This window comes from Ostrea edulis, chromosome 3, assembly GCF_947568905.1.
Source record: "Ostrea edulis chromosome 3, xbOstEdul1.1, whole genome shotgun sequence".
NCBI lineage: Eukaryota > Metazoa > Mollusca > Bivalvia > Ostreida > Ostreidae > Ostrea > Ostrea edulis.
In genome coordinates, this window is record NC_079166.1 from 9,719,975 (window position 1) to 9,746,079 (window position 26,105).

At 36.6% G+C, this 26,105-nt stretch overlaps 3 protein-coding genes across 15 annotated transcripts in view; 2 read left to right on the forward strand and 1 right to left on the reverse strand.

Annotated features, from left to right (window-relative positions):
• Positions 1 to 13,144, forward strand: part of LOC125675068 (uncharacterized) — a 39,258-nt gene extending 26,114 nt beyond the window's left edge. For 5 of the 13 annotated variants that reach the window (XM_056159935.1, XM_056159936.1, XM_056159931.1 and 2 more), the window contains 7 exons: positions 2,192 to 2,318; positions 3,231 to 3,358; positions 6,058 to 6,117; positions 7,596 to 7,611; positions 8,524 to 8,607; positions 9,105 to 9,163; positions 12,473 to 13,144. In XM_056159935.1, coding sequence (XP_056015910.1) covers positions 2,192 to 2,318; positions 3,231 to 3,358; positions 6,058 to 6,117; positions 7,596 to 7,611; positions 8,524 to 8,607; positions 9,105 to 9,163; positions 12,473 to 12,573 — 575 coding nt within the window. In that variant the 3' untranslated portion in view covers positions 12,574 to 13,144. Of the gene's footprint in view, positions 1 to 2,191; positions 2,319 to 3,230; positions 3,359 to 6,057; positions 6,118 to 7,595; positions 8,608 to 9,104; positions 9,164 to 12,472 lie in introns of all 13 variants that reach the window. The other 8 variants (XM_056159938.1, XM_056159940.1, XM_056159942.1 and 5 more) reach the window with 5 other exon arrangements.
• A 2,890-nt stretch (positions 13,145 to 16,034) lies between these two features.
• LOC125667130 (uncharacterized) lies at positions 16,035 to 18,234 on the reverse strand. The gene is made up of 4 exons (XM_048900493.2): positions 18,020 to 18,234; positions 17,868 to 17,929; positions 17,537 to 17,680; positions 16,035 to 17,204 (listed from the first exon to the last, which is right to left on the reverse strand). Exons 1-4 carry the CDS (start codon positions 18,109 to 18,111, stop codon positions 16,636 to 16,638), a joined length of 867 nt encoding a protein of 288 aa, XP_048756450.2. The 5' UTR covers positions 18,112 to 18,234; the 3' UTR covers positions 16,035 to 16,635.
• Positions 18,235 to 20,423: 2,189 nt separating this feature from the next.
• LOC130053202 (potassium voltage-gated channel subfamily A member 6-like) lies at positions 20,424 to 23,460 on the forward strand. Its single transcript, XM_056159945.1, has one exon. The coding sequence runs from the start codon at positions 21,835 to 21,837 to the stop codon at positions 22,864 to 22,866; it is 1,032 nt and encodes a 343-aa protein (XP_056015920.1). The 5' UTR covers positions 20,424 to 21,834; the 3' UTR covers positions 22,867 to 23,460.
• The last annotated feature ends 2,645 nt before the right edge of the window (positions 23,461 to 26,105 follow it).

Below are 26,105 nucleotides of genomic sequence, written 5' to 3' on the forward strand. Positions count from 1 at the left end.
TTAGAAAAACAGCGCCAATTACAGATGTATAAAGGAATAACATTACCTAATAGTGTGTAGACAGTGACCCATATAAAACAATATTTACTTGCAATATTGCCGATTTCATACTCGCTTTCCTCGCTATTTCCTCGCTATATTTTGTGTATTTACATTGCTATTTGTATGCACTGGTGGTGAAAACATATAAAACTCGGGGAATTTGTCAACATTGGTTTAAATGTTGTCCATGGTGAATGAATTAGGCCCTTAAAAGCTGAGTTTTTAATGATATATTGCACTACTTTCACAATCAGTTGATTGAAGAAGGGCGCATGTGACGTTACTGTACCACGTGACTACTTAAGTAATTAACTAGACTTTTTGAAATCAGGGCTTAGATTTAAGTCTGTATTGTGGTTAATTATCACAATATTTTGGCGAACAAACTATTAGAGTTAATTACTACAAGCATAAGGAAGACAAAATGCATGCATTTTTATATACTTAGAAAACATGAGATGTGCCCTTTAACATCACAATCTGTACCAGTTTCAAGTTATCTGGATATTTAGATTTATGCATAATTCAGTAAAGTTATCTGGATATTTAGATTTATACTTAATTTGGTAAAGTTATCTGGATATTTAGATTTATGTGGAATTCGGGAAAGTTATCTGGATATTTAGATTTATACGTCATTCGGTAAAGTTATCTGGATATTTAGATTTATGCGTATTTCGGTAAAGTTATCTGGATATTTAGATTGTTGCGGAATTCAGTAAAGTTATCTGGATATTTAGATTGATGCGGAATTCGGGAAAGTTATCTGGATATTTAGATTTATACGTCATTTGGTAAAGTTATCTGGATATTTAGATTGATGCGGAATTTGGAAAAGTTATCATCTGGATATTTAGATTTGTGCGGAATTCTGTAATGTTATCTGCGTGTTGTAAAAGCCCAAGTTCTTGAACACTATAGTCAATGAAAAAAAATCTTGGTATGAGTTTTGCAGATGTGTGCAGATGTCTTTCAAAAGTCACATGACTTAAACGAGAGAAATTGAGGGTAAACAATATAGTCCAAACTTTGGATTTTTAACTATTTCTCTCTTATACATGTGTTACCATTACAACTCACTGCACTCACTATAATGCAAAGAATTACAGAATTCCTATTGTTCTTTGAAGGGCCTTCCTTTTCCCATACATTTGATGACATGGGTTTGCCTGTCCAGAGGTCAAAAGTAATTTTACACATATGTTCATACAGGTTGTGGTAGCTTTGTGGTAGGGTGTAGCATGTTCATTTTGCAACTAGTAAGCCCTGTTTGACTCTTAATCTTGGTGCCTCGGTCATCAAACCTAAGATGTCTTACATTGATAACAACTGTTCTTTGACTAAGTGCCTGACATATTACATGCAGAAGTGAAAGCCATGGGTCATTTGGATATGACTTTAAAAATGGATGTCCGGTGTCATGATAGTACTGTTACAATGAAGAACCCTCACTCTTACAGCCATAAGCACTAATATTCATACATGTAGGTCAACATTTGTGGCACATCACTTAAAGCTGTTGACTAGCTCTGTACATGAGTGAAAATTTCTCAAATGGGATGTGGAAAACAATGTACAATCAACAGAAAACATGTAGGTCCCCTTATATAGGAACATGGTTTTATATTGAAGGGTCTGATTTCAGTCCCCTATATAGGAACATGGTTTTATATTGAAGGGTCTGATTTCAGTCCCCCTATATAGGAACATGGTTTTATATTGAAGGGTCTGATTTCAATCCCCCTATATAGGAACATGGTTTTATATTGAAGGGTCTGATTTCAGTCCCCCTATATAGGAACATGGTTTTATATTGAAGGGTCTGATTTCAGTCCCCCTATATAGGAACATGGTTTTATATTGAAGGGTCTGATTTCAGTCCCTTTTCTTCATAACCTTATAGTTATATGATAAGTTCATCATTTCCTGTAGCTTAACATAGTCAACAACTATCATAGATGTGTACATGTACATGGTGCATTTTGACATGGGCTTTGTTGAAAAAGAAAGATGTTAATGTTTTATCATTGTTTATATAAAGAATACTTGAGTTATATTTATAAGTTATAAACTGAATGTCAACTTTAGAGTTAATACGTCTCTACATGACATAATTTGTGATTAAATAAATCTTGTATTTTTTCTGTAGATCGTGAATGCTTGCATCTTCCCTCTCCTGTGACATCCAGTACAACCACCATAAGACAGACAACTCCACCCACAAGTTTGCCCATCAATGAAAAAAATGATTCAAATCCGGCTTTTTATGAGGACAAGTATGATTATATCCCCCACAAACAAAGTTTGGTGGGTGGGTGGGGGTGGGGTATACTGGAATCACCTTGTCCGTCTGTCCATTCATCCATTTGTTGGTAGACATCATTTGTGCAGAGGATATCTTAAACACCAATGAACATATTTCATTAAAACTTAATGTAAATCTTTATGTATAATGAAGTTGTGCACCTGCTATTTTGATTGAAATATTTTGATTTTCAAGGAACTTTTGGATATTTTTCTTCCATTTTGAGGGGGTGTTGTCAGTTTCCAGAGTATATTTTACCCAATAAACAGATTTGATTCAAACTTTGTGTATATATTATCAATATGTATATAATGAAGTTGTGTCCTTCTCATTTTTGTTGAGATTCATTACCATGCATTCGAGGAAATTATGGATATTTTCTTTGTAATATATGCAATTGGGTGTTTTTTCAACCTCATTGACTAAGTCATTTTCTTTCAAAGAGACTACTGCATTAGTTTAGGAGAGGGTATAGACAGTTGTAGTTGTGTTATGTTTAAGTTTGAGTAGCTATGCATAATCATTCTTATGATGATAAAATTTTAATTACAATGATGCTAATTATTATAAGAATTATGCTGTATACATTAAAAAATGGTTATGGTGAAGTGTTCAAGGGGACAATCAATTTTGATTCATTATAAAGGTGATTCATAATATCCAATTAGTTTTTGATACTGGGAATGAAATTCACTTCCCTATAAGTAGGAATTCATTATAAGTTTGTTCAATGTAACCTTATTTTACTGTACTGGCAGTTACATATAAAGTTCTCCAGAGAACAGATTTAAACTTTCAGTGAAGAATTTTTTTTGTGATATGTAAAACAATTGAAGATACATTGTGTGATCAGTGACTCTCAGATGATATTGTTATTACACAGGAGCAGGGATAAAGAAGCTTCCCACATAGGATGGATCTTGGGCATTTCTGTACCCGTCATCTGTTTGATAATGACTTTTTTCATCTGTCGCTGGTGCAAAAAGTATAAAGAAAGGAAAAATCTTGCAGGTAGAGCAACAATTCCTGTGGTTATGAAATTTGATGAACACTAATGAAAGAAAAAATTATTTAAGAAATTTTGAAAAATATATAAGATATGACATACTGTGCATCTCTTCATGCCAACATATTATGAAATGGGGCATGTTAGCTATTTATGTATATGCTGGCATGAAGAAGCCCAAGGTACTGTAAATTCGTAAATATACGCGAGGAATTCATTGTCGCGTAATTTTGCGAGACACATCACTCGCAAAAAAATATTTCTTACTTTTATCTTTATATTGCTAAAATACATGCAAAAACACTGTCTTGATCACCAATGTATGTTCTCGCGCTTTGACGTATACGAGTCATTTTGCGATAATAAGTACTCGCGTAAAATAAGGAATCTACAGTATGGCATCGCATGTGCTTTCACAAACTGAAAGACATGTCTTATATTTATATTCTATTGTATTTACTGTGCCACTAATACAGTGTTATGTGGTTAAGTTAAAGATAAATGTGTTTCGTTTTGGTATTCAGCATTTGAAAAACAACAAGCATTGCTTTTGCACATTTTTCTTCTGTGACATCACAATCAATATAATGTCAATGAAAAATACCACATTCTGATTTTGACTCCCAGTATTTTTAGCTCACCTGAGCTAAAAGCTCAAGTGAGCTTTTTTGATCACCCGTATTCCAGCGTCCGTCCGTCTGTCCCTCAGTCTGTAAACTTTTAACATTTTAGACTTCTTCTCAAAAACCACTGGGCCAATTTCAACCAAAGTTGGCACAAAACATCCTTAGGTAAAGTGAATTCTAAATTGTTAAAATAAAGGGCCAGACCACCTTCCAAGGGGAGATAATCAAGAAAAGGTAAAAATAGAGTAGGGTCCTTAAAAAATCTTCTCAAGAATCACTGATCCAGCTGAGATTTATATGAAAGCTTCCTGATATAATGCAGATTCAAGTTTGTTCAAATCATGGCCCCCAGGGGTTGGATGGGGCCACAATAGGGGATCAAAGTTTTACATACTACAATTGTAATATATAGGAAAAATCTTTAAAAATCTTCTTCTCAAGAACCACTGAGCCAGAAAAGCTGAGATTTACATGAAAGCTTCCTGACATAATGCAGATTCACGTTTGTTCAAATCATGGGCCCCTGGGTTTGGATGGGGCCACAATAGGGGATCAAAGTTTTACATACAAATATATAGGAAAAATCTTTTAAAATCTTCTTCTCGAGAACCAGAGCCAGAAAAGCTGAGATTTATATGAAAGCTTTCTGATATAGTGCAGATTCAGGTTTGTTAAAATCATGGTCCCCGAGGGTCGGATGGGGCCACAATAGGGGATCAAAGTTTTACATACAAATATATAGGAAAAATCTTTTAAAATCTTCTTCTCAAGAACCACTGAGCCAGAAAAGCTGAGATATACATGAAAGCTTCCTGACATAATGCAGATTCAAGTTTGTTCAAATCATGGGCCCCTGGGGTTGGATGGGGCCACAATAGGGGATCAAAGTTTTACATACAAATATATAGGAAAAATCTTTTAAAATATTCTTCTCAAGAACCACTGAGCCAGAAAAGCTGAGATTTATATGAAAGCTTTCTGATTATAGTGGAGATTCAGGTTTGTTAAAATCATGATCCCCGGGGGTCGGATGGGGCCACAATAGGGGATCAAAGTTTTACATACAAATATATAGGGAAAATCTTAAAATATCTTTTTAAGAACCACTGAGCCAGAAAAGCTGAGATTTACATGAAAGCTTTCTGACATAATACAGATTCAAGTTTGTTAAAATGATGGTCCCCGGGGGTCGGATGGGATCACAATAGGGGATCAAAGTGTTACATACAAATATATAGGAAAAATCTTTAAAAATCTTCTTCTCAAGAACCACTGAGCCAGAAAAGCTAAAATTTACATGAAAGCTTCCTAACATAGTGCAGAGTTAAGTTTGTTCAAATCATGGCCCCATGGGGTAGGATGGGGCCACAATAGGGGATCAAAGTTTTACATACAGATATATAGGGAAAATCTTTAAAAATCTTCTTCTCAAGAACCACTGAGCCAGAAAAGCTGATATTTACATGAAAGCTTTCTGACATAGTGTAGATTCAAGTTTGTTCAAATCATGGCCCCTGGGGGTAGGATGGGGCCACAAGGGGGGATCAAAGTTTTGCATACAAATATATAGGAAAAATCTTTAAAAACCTTCTTCTCAAGAACCATTGGGCCAAAGAAGTTCACATTTACATGAAAGCTTTCTGACATAGTGTAGATTCAAGTTTGCAAAAACCATGGTCTTCAGGGGTAGGTTGGGGCCATAATATGGACTACGGTTTTACATGCAAATATATATGGAAAGTCTTCTAATATGGACCAAGGTGACTCAGGTGAGCGATGTGGCCCATGGGCCTCTTGTTTAAAATCCCTGTGCAAAAATTAAGGTACATGTATATTAGAAAAAACCTTTGGAATGAATTTCAAACAATATCAAGGAAAAAAACAAAGTCAATGTAAATATCATACATGTACACTATCAAGACACCTGATGCAAAGGTTCAAGAGATTTTCTGACAAATTTGTTCGACGTCAGCATTGCCGTTATTGTAAAATTTTCAGTTTCATCTTCGCAAGATCCCCTCAAATGTAGAAAAGTAAAATCAGTGTACAGCTTTAAACATTCAGTATTTCCTCTTTAGGAGCAACAGATGAAGAACAGGGGAGAGAGGATCAATGTACTGGTGTATTGCTGCAAGATGGTATTTTCCTAAAAGTGATAGTGGATCTAAGAGGGGTGGAGGATGTGAAATAGCTTGTGAACACTTCTCCTTCCATATGACTTATTTGATAAATTTGAAACGTTGTACAATGCTTCATTGTCATATGTAGATGTGCATATTGTCAGGACAGGAGGATCAAATTAATTTGGTAGAAGTTATAGTTTATCTTAGAGGAGTGGAGGATGTAAAATAGTTTGTGAACACTTCTCCTCATATATGGATTATCAGATAGATTTGAAACTTTGTACAATGCTTCATTGCCATTTGTAGATGTGCATATTTGTGGGACGGGAGGATCCAATTATTTTCGTAGAAGTTATAGTTAATCTTGGAGGGATGGAGGATGTTGAAATAGCTTGTGAACGCTTCTCCTCCTATACGGCTTATCCGATAGACTTGAAATTTTGTACAATACTTCAGTGCCATCTGCAGTATGCTTGGGTAAAGAGGATTCGAGTTTGTTCAAATGAGTGTCAAGCCCTTTTTGAAGTGGAAATAATGATTTGTGGCATCTTTTAAAACTCTTCTTCTCAAGAACCATTGGCCGATTTCAATCAAACTTGGCACAAATCATCCTTAGGTGAAGGGAATTTAAAGAACAAGGTACGGTTGTATACATAAAAAGGCCCAAAAAATTTCTCTCTATAAAATGTGTCTGGAATTAACCTTAATCAGTGTTTTAAGAAAGTAAAATAAATGCCAGGTATACTATGTCAACAAAATCAGAATGATAGTCCTAAATGGATAGCATTATGACATCATGAATAAGACATTTCCCGCCTTTTTCTCAAAATAAGCCTGAAAACTGTCAAATGTCATACAAATTATTGCTCAGGAAAAAATGTGCGCATTTGTTGAGCAAAATGAAAATGATATATATTGTGTATTATTTTGAGATGAAAAACATGCTTCAATATGAATTTGCTCGACGCATGCGCTGTATGTTTTCTAAAAGGAAAACCACCTGAATTTGTGGATATTTTCATTGAAAATGGCATTTTTGCAATTTTATGCCAACTTCAAGCTCTCGTCATATGACACAAATCATTTTGCTGATCAAACTGAGTGAATTTTGGGTTTGCTAAACTATTCCTTAATTGAATGCCAGGATTTGAGCTCCAAGTGAAATCATCAATATTTTGGGCCAGATGACTGTAGAAACTGTACCTACTTCTTTGTTCAAATGAAGGGTCATGCTCCATCCAAAGCGAGAGATACTGTAGAAAGGGCAAAACTAGGATTTTGTTAATTTGAATCATGCAGTATAAGGTGGACATGAAACGTCTTTCCGATAATGTATTAAAAAGATTTAAAAGATTATGATTGCATTTTTATAAATAAAAGAATGATTAAAGCATAAATTTTTTAATTTCGCATGTTATATATTTAGTTGATTGTAAATCAGAAATTGGTAAAAATCATTACAGTACTGCACCATAAATTATTTACTTTGATAGAGAGGGAAGGCAGTCAATACTTATTATTTCCATTAGTGGAACTCTTCAAATTAAAGGCTCGTAAAGTCGTGCTACTGGGACATCATACACGTAAACATTACTTTAGGCATACGTAATATAAATTATGGTATCGAATACATATTATAACCGACTGCAAACCACGACACTGATTAAAATTCTAAAAGCAAAAGGAATTGATTATTCTTGCAAGAAAACAGACGAACTTATTAAACTATGTAAAGGAGTACAGGTACTAAATCTGCCAAATGTGACCGATATAAAGCATCAATCGCAAGAAGAACTGTGAAGGGAAAAACCAATATGCACATCCGACACAATAACTTTTCTTGTAATTAATGGGATTCAAATGCTATTAAAATTATTCTGTCAGATTATGAAGACATTCTATTTTATCATACAATTTGGACAGGTTCATATGGCATGGACTTTGTAATCGTTAATGTAACCCCCCTCCCTCTCTCTCTCTCATTTTCAAATATTTTAGAATAAGTTATATATTTGCCAAACTGCAATTTTTTTTAGACGTTTATAACACTAATTAACACAACAAATTCGTTTCTAAACTGCATGTAAGCTATTTTGAAAATTACAAAATATTGATTGACTTAGGACAGAGAACATCGTTGTTTGGAATTTTTATAAAAGGTGTAGTAGAGTTTTAAAAAACATGTAACATCCTTGATAAACTAATGTTAGAATATTTGGAAAATGCAGTTTGACCAATGGCTCTTTTATTTAAAAGTACACCATGTACTTTAACTTAAAAAAAGGGGGGGGGGGGGGCTATGAACGTTTCGTTTATGTCCCAGTAATCTCGCACTTGCTCGCGAGACTTGTGCATTTTCTTACCAATGACGCACAAGAGTGATCAAAGCGCGATAACTCTAATGTGCTGGTAATGAGAAGTATTGCAGAATGGTGGCAGAAATATTGCAGAAAATGGGGTCGAAAACAATGTGGAGAACAGGGGCAGAGATGCTGCTGAGAACGGGTAAGACAATTATGTTAGATTTTTGTGATCTCATCCGAAGGACCGCCTCATTTAGTCACCTCTTGCGACAAGCAAGGAGTACTGCAGACCTATTGTAACCCGAATCTCCATGGGATAGGTTGTGCAGAAAATGAAATAAAACTTTTCTTGCATACTTGCAGTGCACGCAAGTATTTGAAGTTTCTTATGAAATAAATGCAGAGAAACCATTTGCCAATTGCCTGATAGAATGGAATTAGCAAAGAGAATAAAATATATTAATTATATCAATTCTTGCAAAATACAGGTGCATGCCATATGTATAATATGTAATGCACATGGCATACTCGCCAAAAAAAACCCGTATCAGATGCAGACATCTATTCAACAGGTATCGGAGATGTGCACTTACTGAAAATATTAGATTCTCTTTATTCTGATAAATCCACAAAACAAAATGATAAACTCCCTTTGTATCTCGTTAGAACTTTACAACACGTTGTCATTCCATTATACAGACTGCGACACACTTCACCCGTGCCAAACAGGGTGTCTTCAATCAGGGGAGATATCAGAGGTGAAAATTTTTCCTATATTGAATGCTTGTCTGGTCAGGGGTTTTGCAGTTTATAGAAATCGGGAATCTAATCATGCACGTACATATACATTGAGCATCTGGTTGGATATATTGCATGCACAATTAGAAATGTATCGATGATCATTTACAAACTTGGATATATAAAGAAGGGAATAATGGTCGGAAAAATACATCTGTGTGAAAATACGGGTATTACATTTGCAATCCATAATAAACAGTTGATTACACAAATACAAATATAAAAGGAAATATATAAATGAAAATATAATTTTATTGTCTCTTTGGGAACCACATAATTATTTACGATCTCTGCATGTCCATATTCATTGATTGAACAGGGGGGAGAGAGGGAGAGAGAGTCCTACTTCATGTACAATATAATATCATTTCACAGAAGGAAAGAAAATTGATCACTGATATAAATGTAAGCTTACAAGCATTGAAAATTTCCAGCTATTTTAAAATTTGTGATTGACAATATATTGGTTGATGCTTATAATTGTATTCATTACAAAAAATATTTCAGTTTGAACTGTGCATGTAGAAAATATCGACTTTGTATGTTAGAATAACGAAAAAAAGTAAATTGTCAAAAAAACGGAGAGAGCAGACCAGCCTCCCTGCCCACCCTAACCCCCTGTATATGTGCCTTATTACACAAGTTCAATTCCTGTTGAGAGAAAGGTGCATATATACATTTCATTAAATTCCAAAGGAGCTTGAATTTATATGTTCCCCTATTAATTATTTTGTATGCAAGATTTAAAAATTTAGATCACAGATTGCTTGCTTTCAGTCAGAGCAGAAAAGAATTCATTTTGAAGTACATCTAGTTTGAATGCAAATGTGGGGTTCCTTCTTTTAATTTCATCAGACTCATTAGAACCCACTCCCCCAAACTTTACAGCTTTGTTATACCCCCCGAACGAAGGCGTGGGGGGTATATAGAAATCGATCTGTCCGTTCGTCTGTCTGTCTGTGCAGATTCGTGTCCGGGCCATAACTTCTTTGTTCTTTGACTTAGGGATACTATATTTGGCACACAGGTAGATCACCATGTGACGATGTGTCGAGTACCTTCATGACCTATATGACTTCGACCCTTGACCTCAAGGTCAAAATTAAAGGTTTTTTACAATGGATTCATGTCCAGGCTATAATTTCTTTGTTCTTTGACATAGGCATACCATATTTGACACATGCGTGTATCACTATGAGACAATGTGTCATGTACCTTCATGACCTCCATATGACCTTGACCCCAAGGTCAAAATTAAAGGTTTTTACAATGGATTCGTGTCAGGGCCATGACTTCTCTGTTCTTTGACATAGGCATATCATATTTGACACATGAGTGTATCACCATGAGACGATGTGTCGAGTACCTTCATGACCTCAATATGACTTTGAACTCAAGGTCAAAATTGATTATAGGATTTTGACATAGTCATACCATAAGACATGGGTGTATCACCATGAGACTATGTGTCATGTACATTCATGACCTCTTTATGACCTTGACCTTTGATCTCAAAGTCAAAATTATAGGTTTATGCCATGATTTGTGTTCGGACTATATCTTCCACTTTCTTCTACAAAGGCATACCATATTTTTACACTCAGAAAAGAGGTAATTTATACCTATTAACAACACCCTTTGGGAGATTGGGGTAAGCGGGGGGTATTCTTAGTGAGCATTGCTCACAGTACATCTTGTTTTTTATTGATATCGAAATCAGTATATGAATCTGGATATAAATTATATAATGTTTTTCGTGATCATATAGATATTGATGCTACTAATGAAAAAAATAATGTTTATACCCTTGTCTTTTGTAAATCCTACTTATGCATTATAGTATATTGACATTGTATCATATTAGATAAAACCTCAACACGAATTTTACTGATTTATGAATACTAACATCTTATCGAATACATTTGAATTGAATTTCGACGTACAGCGGTATGTCTATTTTCAGTATATATTCATTGGGCCAGATCTACAAAATGAAAATATTTATGAATAAATTACACTCAATCCTGAAAGTAATCATTATGGCATGTTACAGAAATGTTAAAACACACATATGCAATAGCCTGGCATTACATGCATGCGATTTTTCGGAATACATGTATTTATATATTCATGAAGGAAGTTCCTACGCTTAAAGATATCTTGGGTCTTCATGCCTTTTGTTTTGTGATTTTGGTTTACCATTCCTTACACTGTGCAAATGAAGGAAAATTGAATCCTCTCTCTCTCTCTCTCTCTCATCCCTTACACTCGTACAGTGTTACAAATACAAATCTGAAATACCCTGACCAGTAAATCATACGGTAAAAGGATTCATACACAATACAGGGTAAATATTATACTTTGATACTTCCCCTGATTGAAGATAGCTGATCGACACGGGCTAAGTGTGTCGCAGTCTGTACAATGGACAATGTTGTTTGCCATTGGAATATAATTGGAGTTTATCGTTTTGTTTCATGGATTATGCTAATAAAGGGAGTTTTACTAATACTTAAAGTATTTTCGACAAGTGTACATGTACATCTCCTTTACAGATATTATGAGTAGACCCAGGTAAAAAGTCGTCCGCATTACATGTGTTTTCACGGCGAGCATACATGTCATGTGCATAAGTACAGTAGTATTTTTGTATTTGCAATTTGCTTGAAGTAAGTGTGAATAGTATAGATTTGCTTATTCCATTTTATCAATAAATAATAGATGAAATATGTCTCCGCGTTTTTTGTATAGTTTCGACATATTTACTGTAAATGTACGTACATTCACTTGAAGAAAGGCCATTCTAAATTTATTTATCTGAAGCTTTTAGAATGATTTACTACTGTACGATATGTTTATTGTAATTTTGAACACTGCATGGTGTTCCAAAACATGATTTCATTTCCTCTTGATGTCCTATATTTAATATCGGAGATGTACATGTACGTGTTATCTGTCGAAGCTACCCACAGAGGTAAATCGAAGACACTGATGTGAAATGAAGCGTAGCAAAACTCGTCCCCTTATATACCATGCGAACCCCGATACATATAGCAATAGAATATCCAACTAATATGGTGGATAAGCAGAGAAATATGGCGGACACATAGAATTCCACTACATTTATTAATTCATGTTAGCTTTAATGTACATATTATCCCAACAATTTGAAAATGAAGGCATTTCGTGAACCTGTAATTAACGTAGGTTCATTTGTTCACCACTTTTATACAAATATCATCAAATCCTGGCTCTTTTTATCTTTGCAGGCATTGTGGATAACGTAAACAATGGATGGGGATGGACTGGACAAGTTGTGTCAGCATATCAGTGTATTTGTTGGAATAAAGTCCATAGTACTCTCTCTTGAAACTCAGGCCTTGTTTCTAATCAATTGTTTCAGTTTTAATCATTTTGGACAAAAGTGAATACAGTTATCAAGTAGTCAACGTTAACGATCGTTTGAGCGCGTCTACCAAAAATTCTTTGTTGGATTGTATTGGATTATATTTTGGAACTTGTGTTAAATTTGAAGCTTTAATTGTTTTTTACTATCGTATTAGATGGAAATTTAAAATGAAGATAATGAATGGTGACTAATAGCTCATAATTCATATAAAGAATACAAAATTAAAAGTAGGGCAAACATGGACCCCTGGACACACCAGAGCTCGGATCAGGTGCATTGATGGAGTAAGCATCCCCAGTTGATCGGTCACACCCGCCGTGAACCCTCTATATATCATGATCAGTTAAACAGAGTGGTTAAACTAATATGGAAAGAACGACCTAACATTTAATATTAAACCTGTCGGACAACATTCGACTTACATTGGAATGGCAAATTGTATTCCAACTATTCGTTAATTAGATCATTATAATGATCAGAATTAGCAAAATAATGACATTAAAGGAGACTATTAAAAGTTCTACAACTTTAACTTATTTGTCATTACTCTGTCTTGATTTGAAACCTTGTACAGGAAACATGCTTTTGTATATCAAATCCGTTCAGAGAGGTAAAAACCATATTCAGGTGATAATGGACTTATTGCTATATACAGGAAGTTGATGGTGGAGGGAGAAGCTGGCGTCATCTCGTGTCTAAAGATATCAATATACACGTTTATAAAATATCCAAGTATGAGTCAGATATGGAAAACATTACATGTATAATGTCTTTTATTTCGAGTTCTCTTAGATATTTCAAATCGACATAGAATGAAAATGAGTATCATTGATAAATAAAAAGTTGGAAGGTTTCAGCAAGAAATGTTTTCTTCATATGTAGTTTAAGGTTTTAGCTCGCCTGTTGTCCGTCGTCTGTCCCTCTTTTTGTAAACTTTTTACATTTTCAACTTCTCCAGAACCACTTGACCAATTATAACCAAACTCGGCCAAAATCATCCTTGGGTGAAGGGCTTTCAAGTTTGGTCAAATGAAAGGCCATGCCTCCTTGAAAGGGGATTAATCCCAAAAATAGGATGGGGTCATTTAAAAATCTTCTCATTAACCGCTGGGCCAGAAGAGCTGAAATTTACATGAAAGTTCTCTGACATAGAGCAGATTCAAGTTTGTTAAAACCATGGCCCCCGGGGGTAGGTTGAGGCGGACAATAGGGGATCAAAGTTTTACATACAAATATATAGGGAAAATCTTTTAAAAAAAATCTTCTCAAGAACCACTGAGCCAGAAAAGCTGAGATTAATATGAAAGCTTCCTGACATAGTGCAGATTCAAGTTTGTAAAACTCATGACCCCTGGGGCTAGGATGGGGCCATAATAGTGAATCAAAGTTTTACGTAACTAATAAATAACAAAAAAATAAATTTTTCTCCATTGGGCCAAAGAAGTTTACATTTCCAGGAAAGCTTCCTGGTATAGTGCAGATTCAAATTTGTAAAAATCATGGTCCCCAGGGTGGGGCCAAAGTAGGGGTCAAAATTTTACAAAGAAATATTAGGGAAAATCATTAAAAATCTGATAATTCACTGGGCAAGAAAAGTTATGTTTACATGAAGCTTCCTGACATAGTGCAGATTCAAGTCTGTAAACATCTTGGTACCCGGGAGTAGGTTGGGGCCACAATAGGGATCAAAGTTTTACATACGAATATTTAGAAAAAAAATCTTCAGATATGAGCCAAGGTGACTCGGGTAAAAAAAATTCTTCCTGTACACAATATTCACAAGGTATATCACGCCGCCATCTTGGTTTTCTTTTTCACCAGCTTCATCGGCTGAAAAGTTTGATAAAATATGATAATTAGACCCCTACCGTTTAGAAGCAACTCTCTCAAGGTCTTACCTCTCGCATCGTCATGGTGAACTGGAAATAAAGTCCATTTATCGGCTATAATCAAACATCGTCTACTGCTTCTCAAATGCGAGAAATCGTTGTAAGGTGGACGGAAGTGTACATAATTATGCAAATGAGAATTCCCTTGCTAATGTACCCTCTGACGCTTGTGGGATGAAAAAGGGGGTGGCACTGAATGCAGAGTAGTTGCAGTCCTGCAAACAATAAAATTCGGGCACAATCGGATTTCAATCGTCTAATATAAAGTTAACATTTTGCAAATTCTATGGTCGTTATAACGATCTAGTTTGCCAATACAATCTATCATTGGGTCAGATGCTGTCTGACATGTTTCATACCCATTGTTAAGCCGTTCTTGACACCGATTTTGACTACAGATAACTCCGTTTACCCGATTGAGATAGAGGGCCCACGGCGGTCGATACCGGTTGACAGGGTATGCTTACTCCACCTTGTCACTTGATCCCATCTCTGGTATATCTAGGTGTCCGTGTTTGCCCAACTACTATCTATTCTGTATTGCTTGTGAAATTATAAGATTGATCACTGTTCGTTATCTTCATCTTTCATAAATATGGGAAGTTGACGATGACGAAGCTGTTCAAAGTCATCCCGTTTGTCATAAACTTGAGCTGTTAGTTTGCCGTTAACTTCTACAAATGTATGTTCAATGATCAGCAAAGGATGTGGAAGGCCCTGTGATGTCTTATATTTCGAGTTCAATGGGATACTGCACAATACGCTAAAATACCAGTACTTGGCTACAATACCATTGCATTTATTTTCCTGCTGATGTAAATATGTTGTGGTCATTGTATTGTTTCTGAAATCTCCGACAGAAGGAAATAAACAGATGACAGTAAGGATACGCATATAACATAATCATATTGAAGTTCGTTAACTACTTTTTAAACAGCATAGAAGAGTAAAAGTTTGGACCCTCACATTGTAACCAGGTTTGATTCATGATTACGTGTCAAAAGACACATATTTTAAAAGTAGTGCTTGTTTATTCTCTAAGTACCGCGAATTTTTGATAGGTCCCGTGTTATGGTAGGCGTGATATTGAGCCCTCACTGCTCCAGTATTGAAAAAACATGCAAAGGTTAAAATGTGACACTTGACCTATACTTGACCTACAGCTGGTGTCGCCCCAACATGAACATGTCTATATATAACATGTGAAAATTATCGAACGGGATGTAAAACACTTAGATGCACATTCTGTTTCCGTTAGTTCTTAGAAATGATCATTGTCTTTTATTCTTGAACTCTTCTATATTGGTTATGCCACGGGAAACATTTAATTTCGAAAAATGACATACATGTTTTTCATATCCTATATCCTATTTGCTACACAGGGTTTCCCATCTTTTAATGGACATGAGGGTCGATGATCATCGCTAGCAATTGAAGACAACATTAATACATAATCATAGGGCTATATTTAGGCATACGCTCATACCCCCTACCGTCCACATCCATTTGTCAAAAAATAAATAAAGAGATGAATAGAATGAAAATATATTATAGAAATTAAAACTGCAGAGGAAAAACAAATAGGTAAAGATGACTTTTCCTTTGACGTGGATAACGTTATTGCAGATTGTGTTATGAGGAACGAACAGCGATTGTCTTGCTGATTGCCAGTGCTTCAAGTTGACTAAAGTCTACTACAGTTTTTGCATAAAAAATGCATGAAAATGATACTCGCATGAACGTGATTTGAATTCAACGTCCTCCGAAAGGCACTAAACTCCATGCCAAGAGTCCACTAGCTTCTGACTTTGCCCCTCTATCAGACCCTCAACAGGGCGTCATCGTGGGCCAAAATCCTCTTATCTACACTACCCAGTGTTCTTTCATGTAACATAGTCATAGTCAATGGTCACATTATAGGAACATGAACGTTGTGATCAATCAAAATTAAAGTTTAACACACCTGAATATAACTAATATCGATAAATGGAGGTTTTGATTTACAAACTGGGGTTCATTTTATACATGTATGGATATGTCAGGAGATAACTGGAACATCAACCGATCAAATTTTTCACCCTCGCTGTGTTTTCCTATCATCTTAAAATGGACCTAGCTTTGGGTTGGGTTTCCATTATTTCCGGGTGTCGTCTAAATCGAGATAAACGTGACTTCGTTCTGCATCAGATAGACCAGACTGGCCTTGATCAGCAGCTTTGGTTGTAAAGTGAACAGAGTATGATTGACTAATTTCACTGTACTCTATAGAAACCTCAGCCAGACCGCGAAATGCATTCCTGTTGTGCAAAACGTCATACTCTGACGTCAATAGATCAGCCGAGTCCAGAGCTCTTTGATTGCGCCGATTTTCTTTTCTACGGCACATAAATTTTCTTATGAGTGCTATCATAACTATCATACCACACAACAGTAATGTAACACTAGAAGTTAATAGTGCGATTAGTATCATTCCGGGAATACTGGAAAACTCTGTGGTATTGCGATTAGAATTGGCTTTCAAAGTAATTGATTCATTGTCAATCATGTCTAGTGGAGTAATGAGAGGGTAAGTGCGCATATCCTTCCTTCCATATTTGTGGTTTAAATAGATCTCTATCGAAGTCCTTCGTTTCTCTTGTACAAGGCGCGGCCTCACTTCTGAGTTCGAACGTTCTGTCGAGGACTGATACTGAACATATTTGTCTACAAGGAAGGAATTAAAGCATTACAAAACAAGTAGATGTTTGATTAGACTATTATATTTATAAGCTAGAACTTATCAACAATGTTTCCCATCACACTTATATATAGCGCTACATCTTCAATGAATGATTAATGGTTACGAGTATCGTTTTTCTATTGATTAGATATTGTAACTATAAAGACAATGAACGTTTTTAAGATTGAAGTAGAAAAATCATACATTACGAATTCAATATAACTATGATGTTCTTGCTACAGTTAATGGATTCACATGCTTGTAGTTTGTTTGTACGTTCTTTTTAAAACGACAGAACGATCGATTAATCCTTTACCAGATTTCGTGATGCTTCTCGGACATCCATCAGAGAAATCACATTGGGTCTCCGAACAGTTACAGATTTTCTGACACCTTTCTCCGTATGTAGGGTAGCCGCACGTCTTAGAACAATTAACATCAATGTACCCAGGTCTACAAGCTGTTAAAATGAGAGGTAACTGTAATCGATAGATTGTGGTTGAATTCGGATGATATGTTAAAGTGCAGGACGATGTATATTGCCATTTACGAGTCTGAGCACGTGCTATCATTTGAAATTTCCCCACGCCTGGATTTAATTTAACACAATCAAATTTGAACCTGTAACTATTTTGAATTTTACTTACGTATGCAGTTTGCGGTCTCCAGATCCCTATAGTAACCATCACAGCATACCGGTCCGTATTTACTGATGTAAATAACGTACATTAATAAATCATTACTGAGAATCATTAAATCGTTTTAGAGAAAGAAAGAATGGCGGATTTCCATGTCTTACCTATCACACACCCGTCGATCAGTGGCGTACACGGTAGGGGCTAGCTGTGTCGCTATGAATGTTACAAATATACTATGTTGATACAAATTCATTTTTGACCCGTATATTTTAAGTTTTCTACTTCATTTTGACTCTGGAAATTTGGGAAAGCAAATATCAACTTGCGGAAATAAAGGACCATACCAATTGACCGAAGGGGATCTAGAAACGTTTTTATTAGATTTTTCCCACGTTTCGTAGAATAGCGGGAAAATAGTGTATGATAGAAACGTATCAAAGGCGCCAAAAGGTAAGCGGGGCCACGCGAAGGCCAATATAATTTGAGTAACAGTCTTGTGTTTGTTCATTCTAGGCCAACACTTCATACGGGGTGATCGAGCTTAATTTTTTATACATTAACTATTTTCAAAGGTTAGCTCATATTGCTATCATTATTCAATGTTTAGTTTTGCAGTTGTGCTTAAATGTTCGTCCGGCATTGCCCCAGAGATGTTATTTACACCTGCGCTGACACAGGTTTCCATAGTTAATCATCTATGGTATTTTCCTGGGCGGTGTTTAACGTCAATGATGGGGGATCAAAATTTAAACAATTAATAAAAAGCAGTACATGTACTTGATATTATTTTGTTCGGTTCACTTATTTTTCATGAAGTATGTAATTGTCATCCATAAGAACTTATAACATTGTAGATATATGTGTTATTGTATGGCGCTGAATAATAAACACCGGTTTCTCCAACAAGCTTGCCTTGTTTACGGCTTTATGGTAGTTATTTTAGAGATATTTAAAGTACGGGGTATTGGGAGGAAATATCATACATATATAGATACACTTTAAAGCAGGATTGATCAGATCATATTGGAACCTTAGACACGTCACAGAAAATAAATCATGGCAGCGGTGGGATCGGAGGGGTGTGTATGAGGGGTGTATATGTGATATCTTGATAAATTTTGTTGATACTTGCATGTATTACTCCTCCTAGGCGCCTGAGTCCACCTCTGGTGTATCCAGGGGTCCGTGTTTGCCCAACTCTTTATATTGTATTGCTTATAGGAGTTATGAGATTGATCACTGTTCGTTATCTTCACCTTGCATGCAACCAGCGAGCTAGACCGCTCGATCATCTAGGCAAGTCAAAAAACTTGCTTTCGATGACGATGGAATTTTCGTCACGCTGTCACACGCTACACGGTCACTGAGAATGGAAATAGGATACAGTTATTTAACGTACATTGAAGAGGATCATACATGATACACTTTGCATTTGAAAGATTTATTCAAAACACGGATATAGCAATAAACTCTTAAATGAACATAACGGTCCTAAGTAAAGAAATAATTGATATAATATTCAATATCCATTTCCATTCTCAATGACCGTGTAGCGTGTGACAAAGTGGCGAGAATTCCATCGTCATCGAAAGTAAGATTTCTACAAGGAGATTTGGTTCCGTAGGTCATGAGAGTTCAACCCCGGGTAGGGGCGGGAGTGGGTTTCCAAAGAAAGTGAGATTTTCTGTGCTTTATATTAAAACGTTCTTTACTTATATATATTGAGGTAAATAAATAAATAAAATATGACATGTTTATATATATATATAGCTCTTTGGACGAATAAGGCATGTCCTAATTCGCTCCATTTTTAACATTGATTGGCAAGCCTAAAGACCAAAAACATGTAGTTTCGTTGTAAATACGTTTGTAGATTAGTGTAGTTGTAGTGCTAGATGTATTTATATGTAGGTTTTGTTATTATTCTCTGTTGATATTGGCCACATTAGGCAATTCTTTTCGTTTGTCCTGAAGAAGGGACGGGTCGTCCCGAAAATATGACAATCTGGTTGTTCGTGTCGTTGGTCATTTTAGTGCTTTGTATATTTGTTTTGTATTTGACCTTATATCCATATTGTGGATCCGACACTTTGAGGTATCGGGTTTTGTTGGAACTTTAGTGCTTTTATATATATATACACGTACCTGTTCATTATGAAGTATGTCTCCTACTATGAGAGTCATGTAAAAACGTGTATTTTAAAATCAATCTGCGAAATGCCACAGTACAAAAAATGATGATTTAGTGTGCTGATTGAGTTCTCTAGTTATTCCTTTGTAAATTGTAAGAGAAATGAAAAAGATGGGACTAATCGATAGTGAAGAGCTATGAAATAATAATTATAATTCAGTATTTCAAATGAACTTGAATGTGTAAAATACATGTATATCCTCCTAGGCACCTGATCCCACCTCTGGTGTGTCCAGGGGTCCATGATTGTCTGATCCCACCTCTGGTGTGTCCAGGGGTCCATGTTTGTCTGATCCCACCTCTGGTGTGTCCAGGGGTCCGTGTTTGTCTGATCCCACCTCTGGTGTGTCCAGGGGTCCGTGTTTGTCTGATCCCACCTCTGATGTGTCCAGGGGTCCGTGTTTGTCTGATCCCACCTCTGGTGTGTCCAGGGGTCCGTGTTTGTCTGATCCCACCTCTGGTGTGTCCAGGGGTCCGTGTTTGTCTGATCCCACCTCTGGTGTGTCCAGGGGTCCGTGTTTGTCTGATCCCACCTCTGGTGTGTCCAGGGGTCCGTGTTTGTCTGATCCCACCTCTGGTGTGTCCAGGGGTCCGTGTTTGTCTGATCCCACCTCTGATGTGTCCAGGGGTCCGTGTTTGTCTGATCCCACCTCTGATGTGTCCAGGGGTCCGTGTTTGTATGATCCCACCTCTGGTGTGTCCAGGGGTCCGTGTTTGCCCAGCTATCTATTTTGTATTGCTTATAGGAGTAATGAGATTGATCACTGTTCGTTATCTTCACCTTGTATGTATGCAGTTCACTCTGACGACTCTTTCCTAAAATATTACTTCCCATAAAGCACGAAGGATGATTGAAATTACTAACAGAAGTTTGCTTTAGTCTGTTGGTCATTTTAGCGATAATCCATTATTCATAATCATTTTTATTTCTGGTGCGGTATTCCTATGGGGTCGTGATATGCACGACAATAAATGAACTTTCCATTAACTCTGGTTTCCATCAAAGTGCTAACCTATCGATCACTCGTAATCAACTGAATTTATAATTTCATACTTCAGAAAATTTGAATATATTAAATTTAGCGTCCTGCATAGACTATCTGTAGGCCTTGGCGCGATGGACGGGATAACTGTGAGGGTGGGACAAGAAGAATTTAGATTCACAGAAAAGTCTTTGGAAAATGTCCCAGATTCCTTTCTCAGCAAGTTGCATTCTGAAAGAACTGAAAGTAAATTGATGTCCTTTCATAGATGCAAAGATAGCTTTCGTGCAATTCACGAATTCTGTTTCACGGGGAAGTTGCATATTCCGAAAAACATTTGTATTGGGAAATTCAAAGAAGAGTTGGTGTATTGGGGAATTGATGATTCGAGAGTGGGGGAGTGTTGCCTGAGAAAGATATATGATTACGATAATCAACAGAAATCTTTGGTCAAATTCAAGTCCGACTTTGGTGAAACCTGTAAACCACCCAAGAAAGAGAACGATGATGGATTCACAGTGCAATCTATACGTAGCAGACTGTGGGAGATCATAGATTATAGAAAACACGATATTTATGGGCAGGTATTGTATTTTATTTTTTTTTTATAAAAAGACGTGCTTTATATGAAATATTAAATCTAGATATAAGAGTTCTTGATTAATGATTTGATTCATTTGATTTGTAATTCTCTCTCTTCATTCATTTCCTTTATCCTCTGTTTCTATCGTACAGTAATTTGCAATGTCTATTACAGATATATTTGATAGCATCAACCTGTATTGTACTAGCCAGTTGTTTTATGATTGCCGTCAGCACTCTGCCCGAAATGAAATCCACACTGATCATGGACTCTAGTGGCAAAAATAGAACAGATGGACAGTTTCCCATGCAATCTCCAGAGCCTATGAGCTATTGCAAGGAACACTTGGACTCTTTGAATAGCACAAAAATACAGCTGCTAAAATGTGAAAACAAATTTTGTAGCCTTTGTCGCAAAGTTCAAAAGCATCTTTTGAATACAGACAACACATCGTGGCAGAATGATATAAGGACGAAATGCGAAATTTGTAACATTCCTGTAATCTGGAATGATCTCATGAAACTTCAACCTTTAGGAACGAAAATAGCAAACTTATCCACTAAAGCAGAAAATAGTTTGCAACTGTTCGTCTTTGAGATCATTGTCATGGTGTTTTTTACTGCCGAATTTCTCTTACGTCTGGTATGTTGCTCGAATTTAAAGCTTTACTTCCGCAGCATACTGAACACCATCGATGCACTGTCCCTTTGTGCAAGCTATATTCGATATGGAGTATTCCTTTTTGAAATAAATATAGCGGAAACACAATTTGAATTTATACTTTACTTTCAAATGTTTCGAATCCTTCGACTTTTAAGATCATTAAATAACCTGGTAGCGTTTCGGGTACTTAGGTACTCCATACGTAACGGGAAAAAAGATTTGGCACTGGTTCTTTTATACATGCTTGTAGGAATGCTTCTTTTCTCGAATTTTATTTACTTTTTCGAATCGAACGATATGTTTCCCTCCATGTTCGACGCTTGGTGGTGGAGTATCGTCACTATGACAACTGTAGGATATGGAGACATGTATCCAACGTCTGTTGTTGGTAGGATTCTGGGAGGCCTCTGTGCTATATACGGGGTTCTCATGTTTTCTATGACTGTTCCGATCTTTGTAAACACATTTCATTCACTGTATCAGTATGCTGTGTTTACGGATATGAACTCACGGAAAGATAAAAGAAAAAACAAAACACCAGCCATAATTACAACAGGATTCATTGAAAATGAAAACGAGACTTTGTAAATAACGTGTACTGTGTAATTCATATATATTAGTTCCAATACTTAGTAGATCCGTGCTAATAATTTGGATTGTAATGTATGGATATTATTTAAGATGTTATCACGTTCATAACCAATTACTGGGTCTATGTGCAATGTCTCATGGGTGTGTATATACAATGTACATGTATTTGTGTAAATAATGTTTCTCAATTCTATTATTTATTCCAGGGTTGTGGTAACGTTTTAGAAACCGTGTTGAGTGTTTAGCGATATTACGATATCAATATTTGCCTTTATTGATGAGAAATGTGATGCCTCGTATTTTTAAGGTGCTTTTCATGATTGATAAAATCGTCTAATTAGAATTATTTACTTTTAACGATTTAATAAATCTGGTTGATGTAATATGAAATAGTATATTATTTTTTAAATCTTCTTGATATGATATGCAGTAGTTTTGCATTTGGTGTCAGTTTAGAAAATGCAGAAATAACTTTCGTTTATTATTCATGTACATGTATGTACAAATAATTAAAATATTCACTTTTGTTGAAATATTTGAAGAGATCCAAAGGGTAGAGGCTAAATGGTAATGGATGATAAATATTGTAATACTGTAGCATTATTGTAATCATATAATTATCATTGTACATTTGAATAAAAATATCAAAGAGACACGTTTTTCTTGGTCATTTAATAATTCAGCCGGTTTCGAGATATGTCCGAACTATTTCCCTTTGGAGAACTGTCGTACATAGTAAGGCGCTAAAGAATTTGTTTACACACGAGAGTGGGACAAATATTCATCACTGCATAAGTGAATGTACTTAGCAAGTTTCTCATAGCTGTTTGATCACCCGAATTCGACTGATACACGAACTATGTAAGTGATAAGTATTTAGAGAATAATCAAATACATAGAAATCTCATCATATCACTTTATTTCGATGGTCATAAGTACCATATCTAAGATATTACTTGCAAATATGACATTGCTTGTATGTTTTCACTTCAGTAAAACATTTCTTTCGATAGTATTTTGTATTTGTATCTAGTTCGTCAATACAACCTCGCATTGGGTCAAATTCTGTCTGACGTGTTTCATACCGATTGTTAAGCCGTTCTTGGCACACTGATTTTGACTGCGGATAACTCCGTTTACCTGATCAGGATATGGGGCTCACGGCGGGTGTGACCGGTCAACAGGGGATGCTTACTCCTCCTAGGCACCTGATCCCACCTCTGGTGTGTCCAGGGGTCCGTGTTTGCCCAACTATCTATTTTGTATTGCTTGTAGGAGTTATGAGATTGATCACTGTTCGTTATCTTCACCTTGCATTTACATATTAAAAGAGAAGCCGCTTTTAATATACTACTCAAAATTTGTTAAGGATCATAGATATTTTTCTGTTTAAAAAATCAATAACTGCATAACTGGCAATGTTGTGTCCAAGTGAAATCAAACAATCAACAAACTTGCACGTGCATTTCATGCCATGGGAAATGCGTTTCTCACCACAGTTTATGCTTTTGCTACCATTGCACGATTTTCACTCAGGCATCGGTGTCTGATTCTTTCTAAAATTCAAACTCACTTGAGTGTTTACACTACGTTTATCAACACAATGCCCCCTCATCGTGTAAGGCGTCACCTGACGACAGAACAACTGGGCAGATGTATTGTAATGCTTGGCGCTGGCTATTCACAACGTGACGTTGCAAATGCACTAAACGTCAGCCAGAGCGTTGTAAACAGGGCCTGGAACCGACAGCAAACTTTTGGTACAGCAGTACACCGACATGGGGATGGTCGTCAGAGGTCGACAACCCAACGTCAAGACCATTTTGTGGTTCTTCAGGCACGACGCCATCCCTTCTGGACAGCAACCAGCCTACGTAACGACCTCCTGAACGCCTCGGGGGTGAATGTGTCCACTCAGACGATACGGAATCGGCTTCACAATGCAGGTCTCAACTCGAGAAGGGCATGTATTCGAGTCCCTCTGACTGTTCGACACCGGCGGGAGCCATTGGACTGGGCTGAAGATCATGTCACTTGGACACAGAACTATTGGGTTCAAGTTCTGTTCACCGATGAGTCCAGGTATTGTTTGGACTTTACAGACAGTAGGCACCGAGTGTGGCGACGACAACGTGAACGTTTCCATGATGCCAACATCAGTGAACATGACCGTTATGGTGGTGGTTCCATCATGGTCTGGGGTGGAATCAGCAGGGATGGAAGAACAGATCTTCATGTCCTGGAGAGAGGAACAATGACGGGGGTGCGGTACCGGGATGAGATCCTCGATGTTTACGTCAGACCCTACGCTGGTACTGTTGGCCCTGAATTCATCCTGAAGGATGATAACGCCCGTCCTCATCGCACCAGGGTGGTGGAGCAGTACCTTCAGCATGAGACAATTGTCCGTATGGACTGGCCAGCGCGCTCGCCGGACTTGAACCCGATTGAGCATGTATGGAACATGCTGCAGGTTGCCCTTTCACGCCGTAGAGCACAACCCACGACTTTGGTAGAGCTCGGAAACGCCCTCGTGGAAGAGTGGAACAACCTTCCCATTGGAAACATCCGGGTGCTTATTGACAGCATGGCTCGACGTTGTCAAGCCGTCATTGATGCAAGGGGAGGCCATACCCGGTATTGACACTTCATCGACTAAGTGTAATGATGGACTATCCCCAAAAACTGTGTAATTCTTTCTCTGGTTTGCTGTTAACTTTTTGTAATCAAATGCCTTTTGGTGTTGTTATCAGATTTCAAGCATTCCGTATTGATAAAAGTTCATGCCGTTCATGAATTTTCATTCATAACCTGAGTAAACACGTTTCTGAGTCAAATTTATGTCTTTTGTTATGTTAGTGGTAAATTACACACATATAACCTAGTGATCCTTATCAAAATTTGAGTAGTATATACATTTCATCGTCTTCCTCGTTGGCTGTAGATCCACTCTATACGATTTAGGCATTCAAAGTTCCACTAAATGCACCTCCTATACAGAAGAGTTCGTATCTCGAAACTGGCATATTGCATTGGATATATTTCTATGATAACTTACTGTGACACGGAATTCACAACTGTGCTTGTATTTGAAGTATGATGTTCTATGCATGCCAGAAGTTATCACGTGTTAAAGTACGTTTTTTCTAACTATGATCATAAGCCAAAACGTGATGAAAATCATGATTTATGGATACAGTGTTTAATGTTCTTTGAAGTCCTACTCCGTACTACTT

Bases quoted from the DNA above. Each gene is read 5' to 3' on its own strand.
- LOC125667130 (XM_048900493.2), bottom strand. From the start codon at position 18,111: ATGAATTTGTATCAACATAGTATATTTGTAACATTCATAGCGACACAG. The intron at 17,930-18,019 runs GTAAGACATGGA...TATTTACATCAG, and splicing joins GATCGACGGGTGTGTGATAG to TAAATACGGACCGGTATGCT. The intron at 17,681-17,867 runs GTAAGTAAAATT...TCATTTTAACAG, and splicing joins GGAGACCGCAAACTGCATAC to CTTGTAGACCTGGGTACATT.
- LOC130053202 (XM_056159945.1), top strand. From the start codon at position 21,835: ATGATTGCCGTCAGCACTCTGCCCGAAATGAAATCCACACTGATCATG.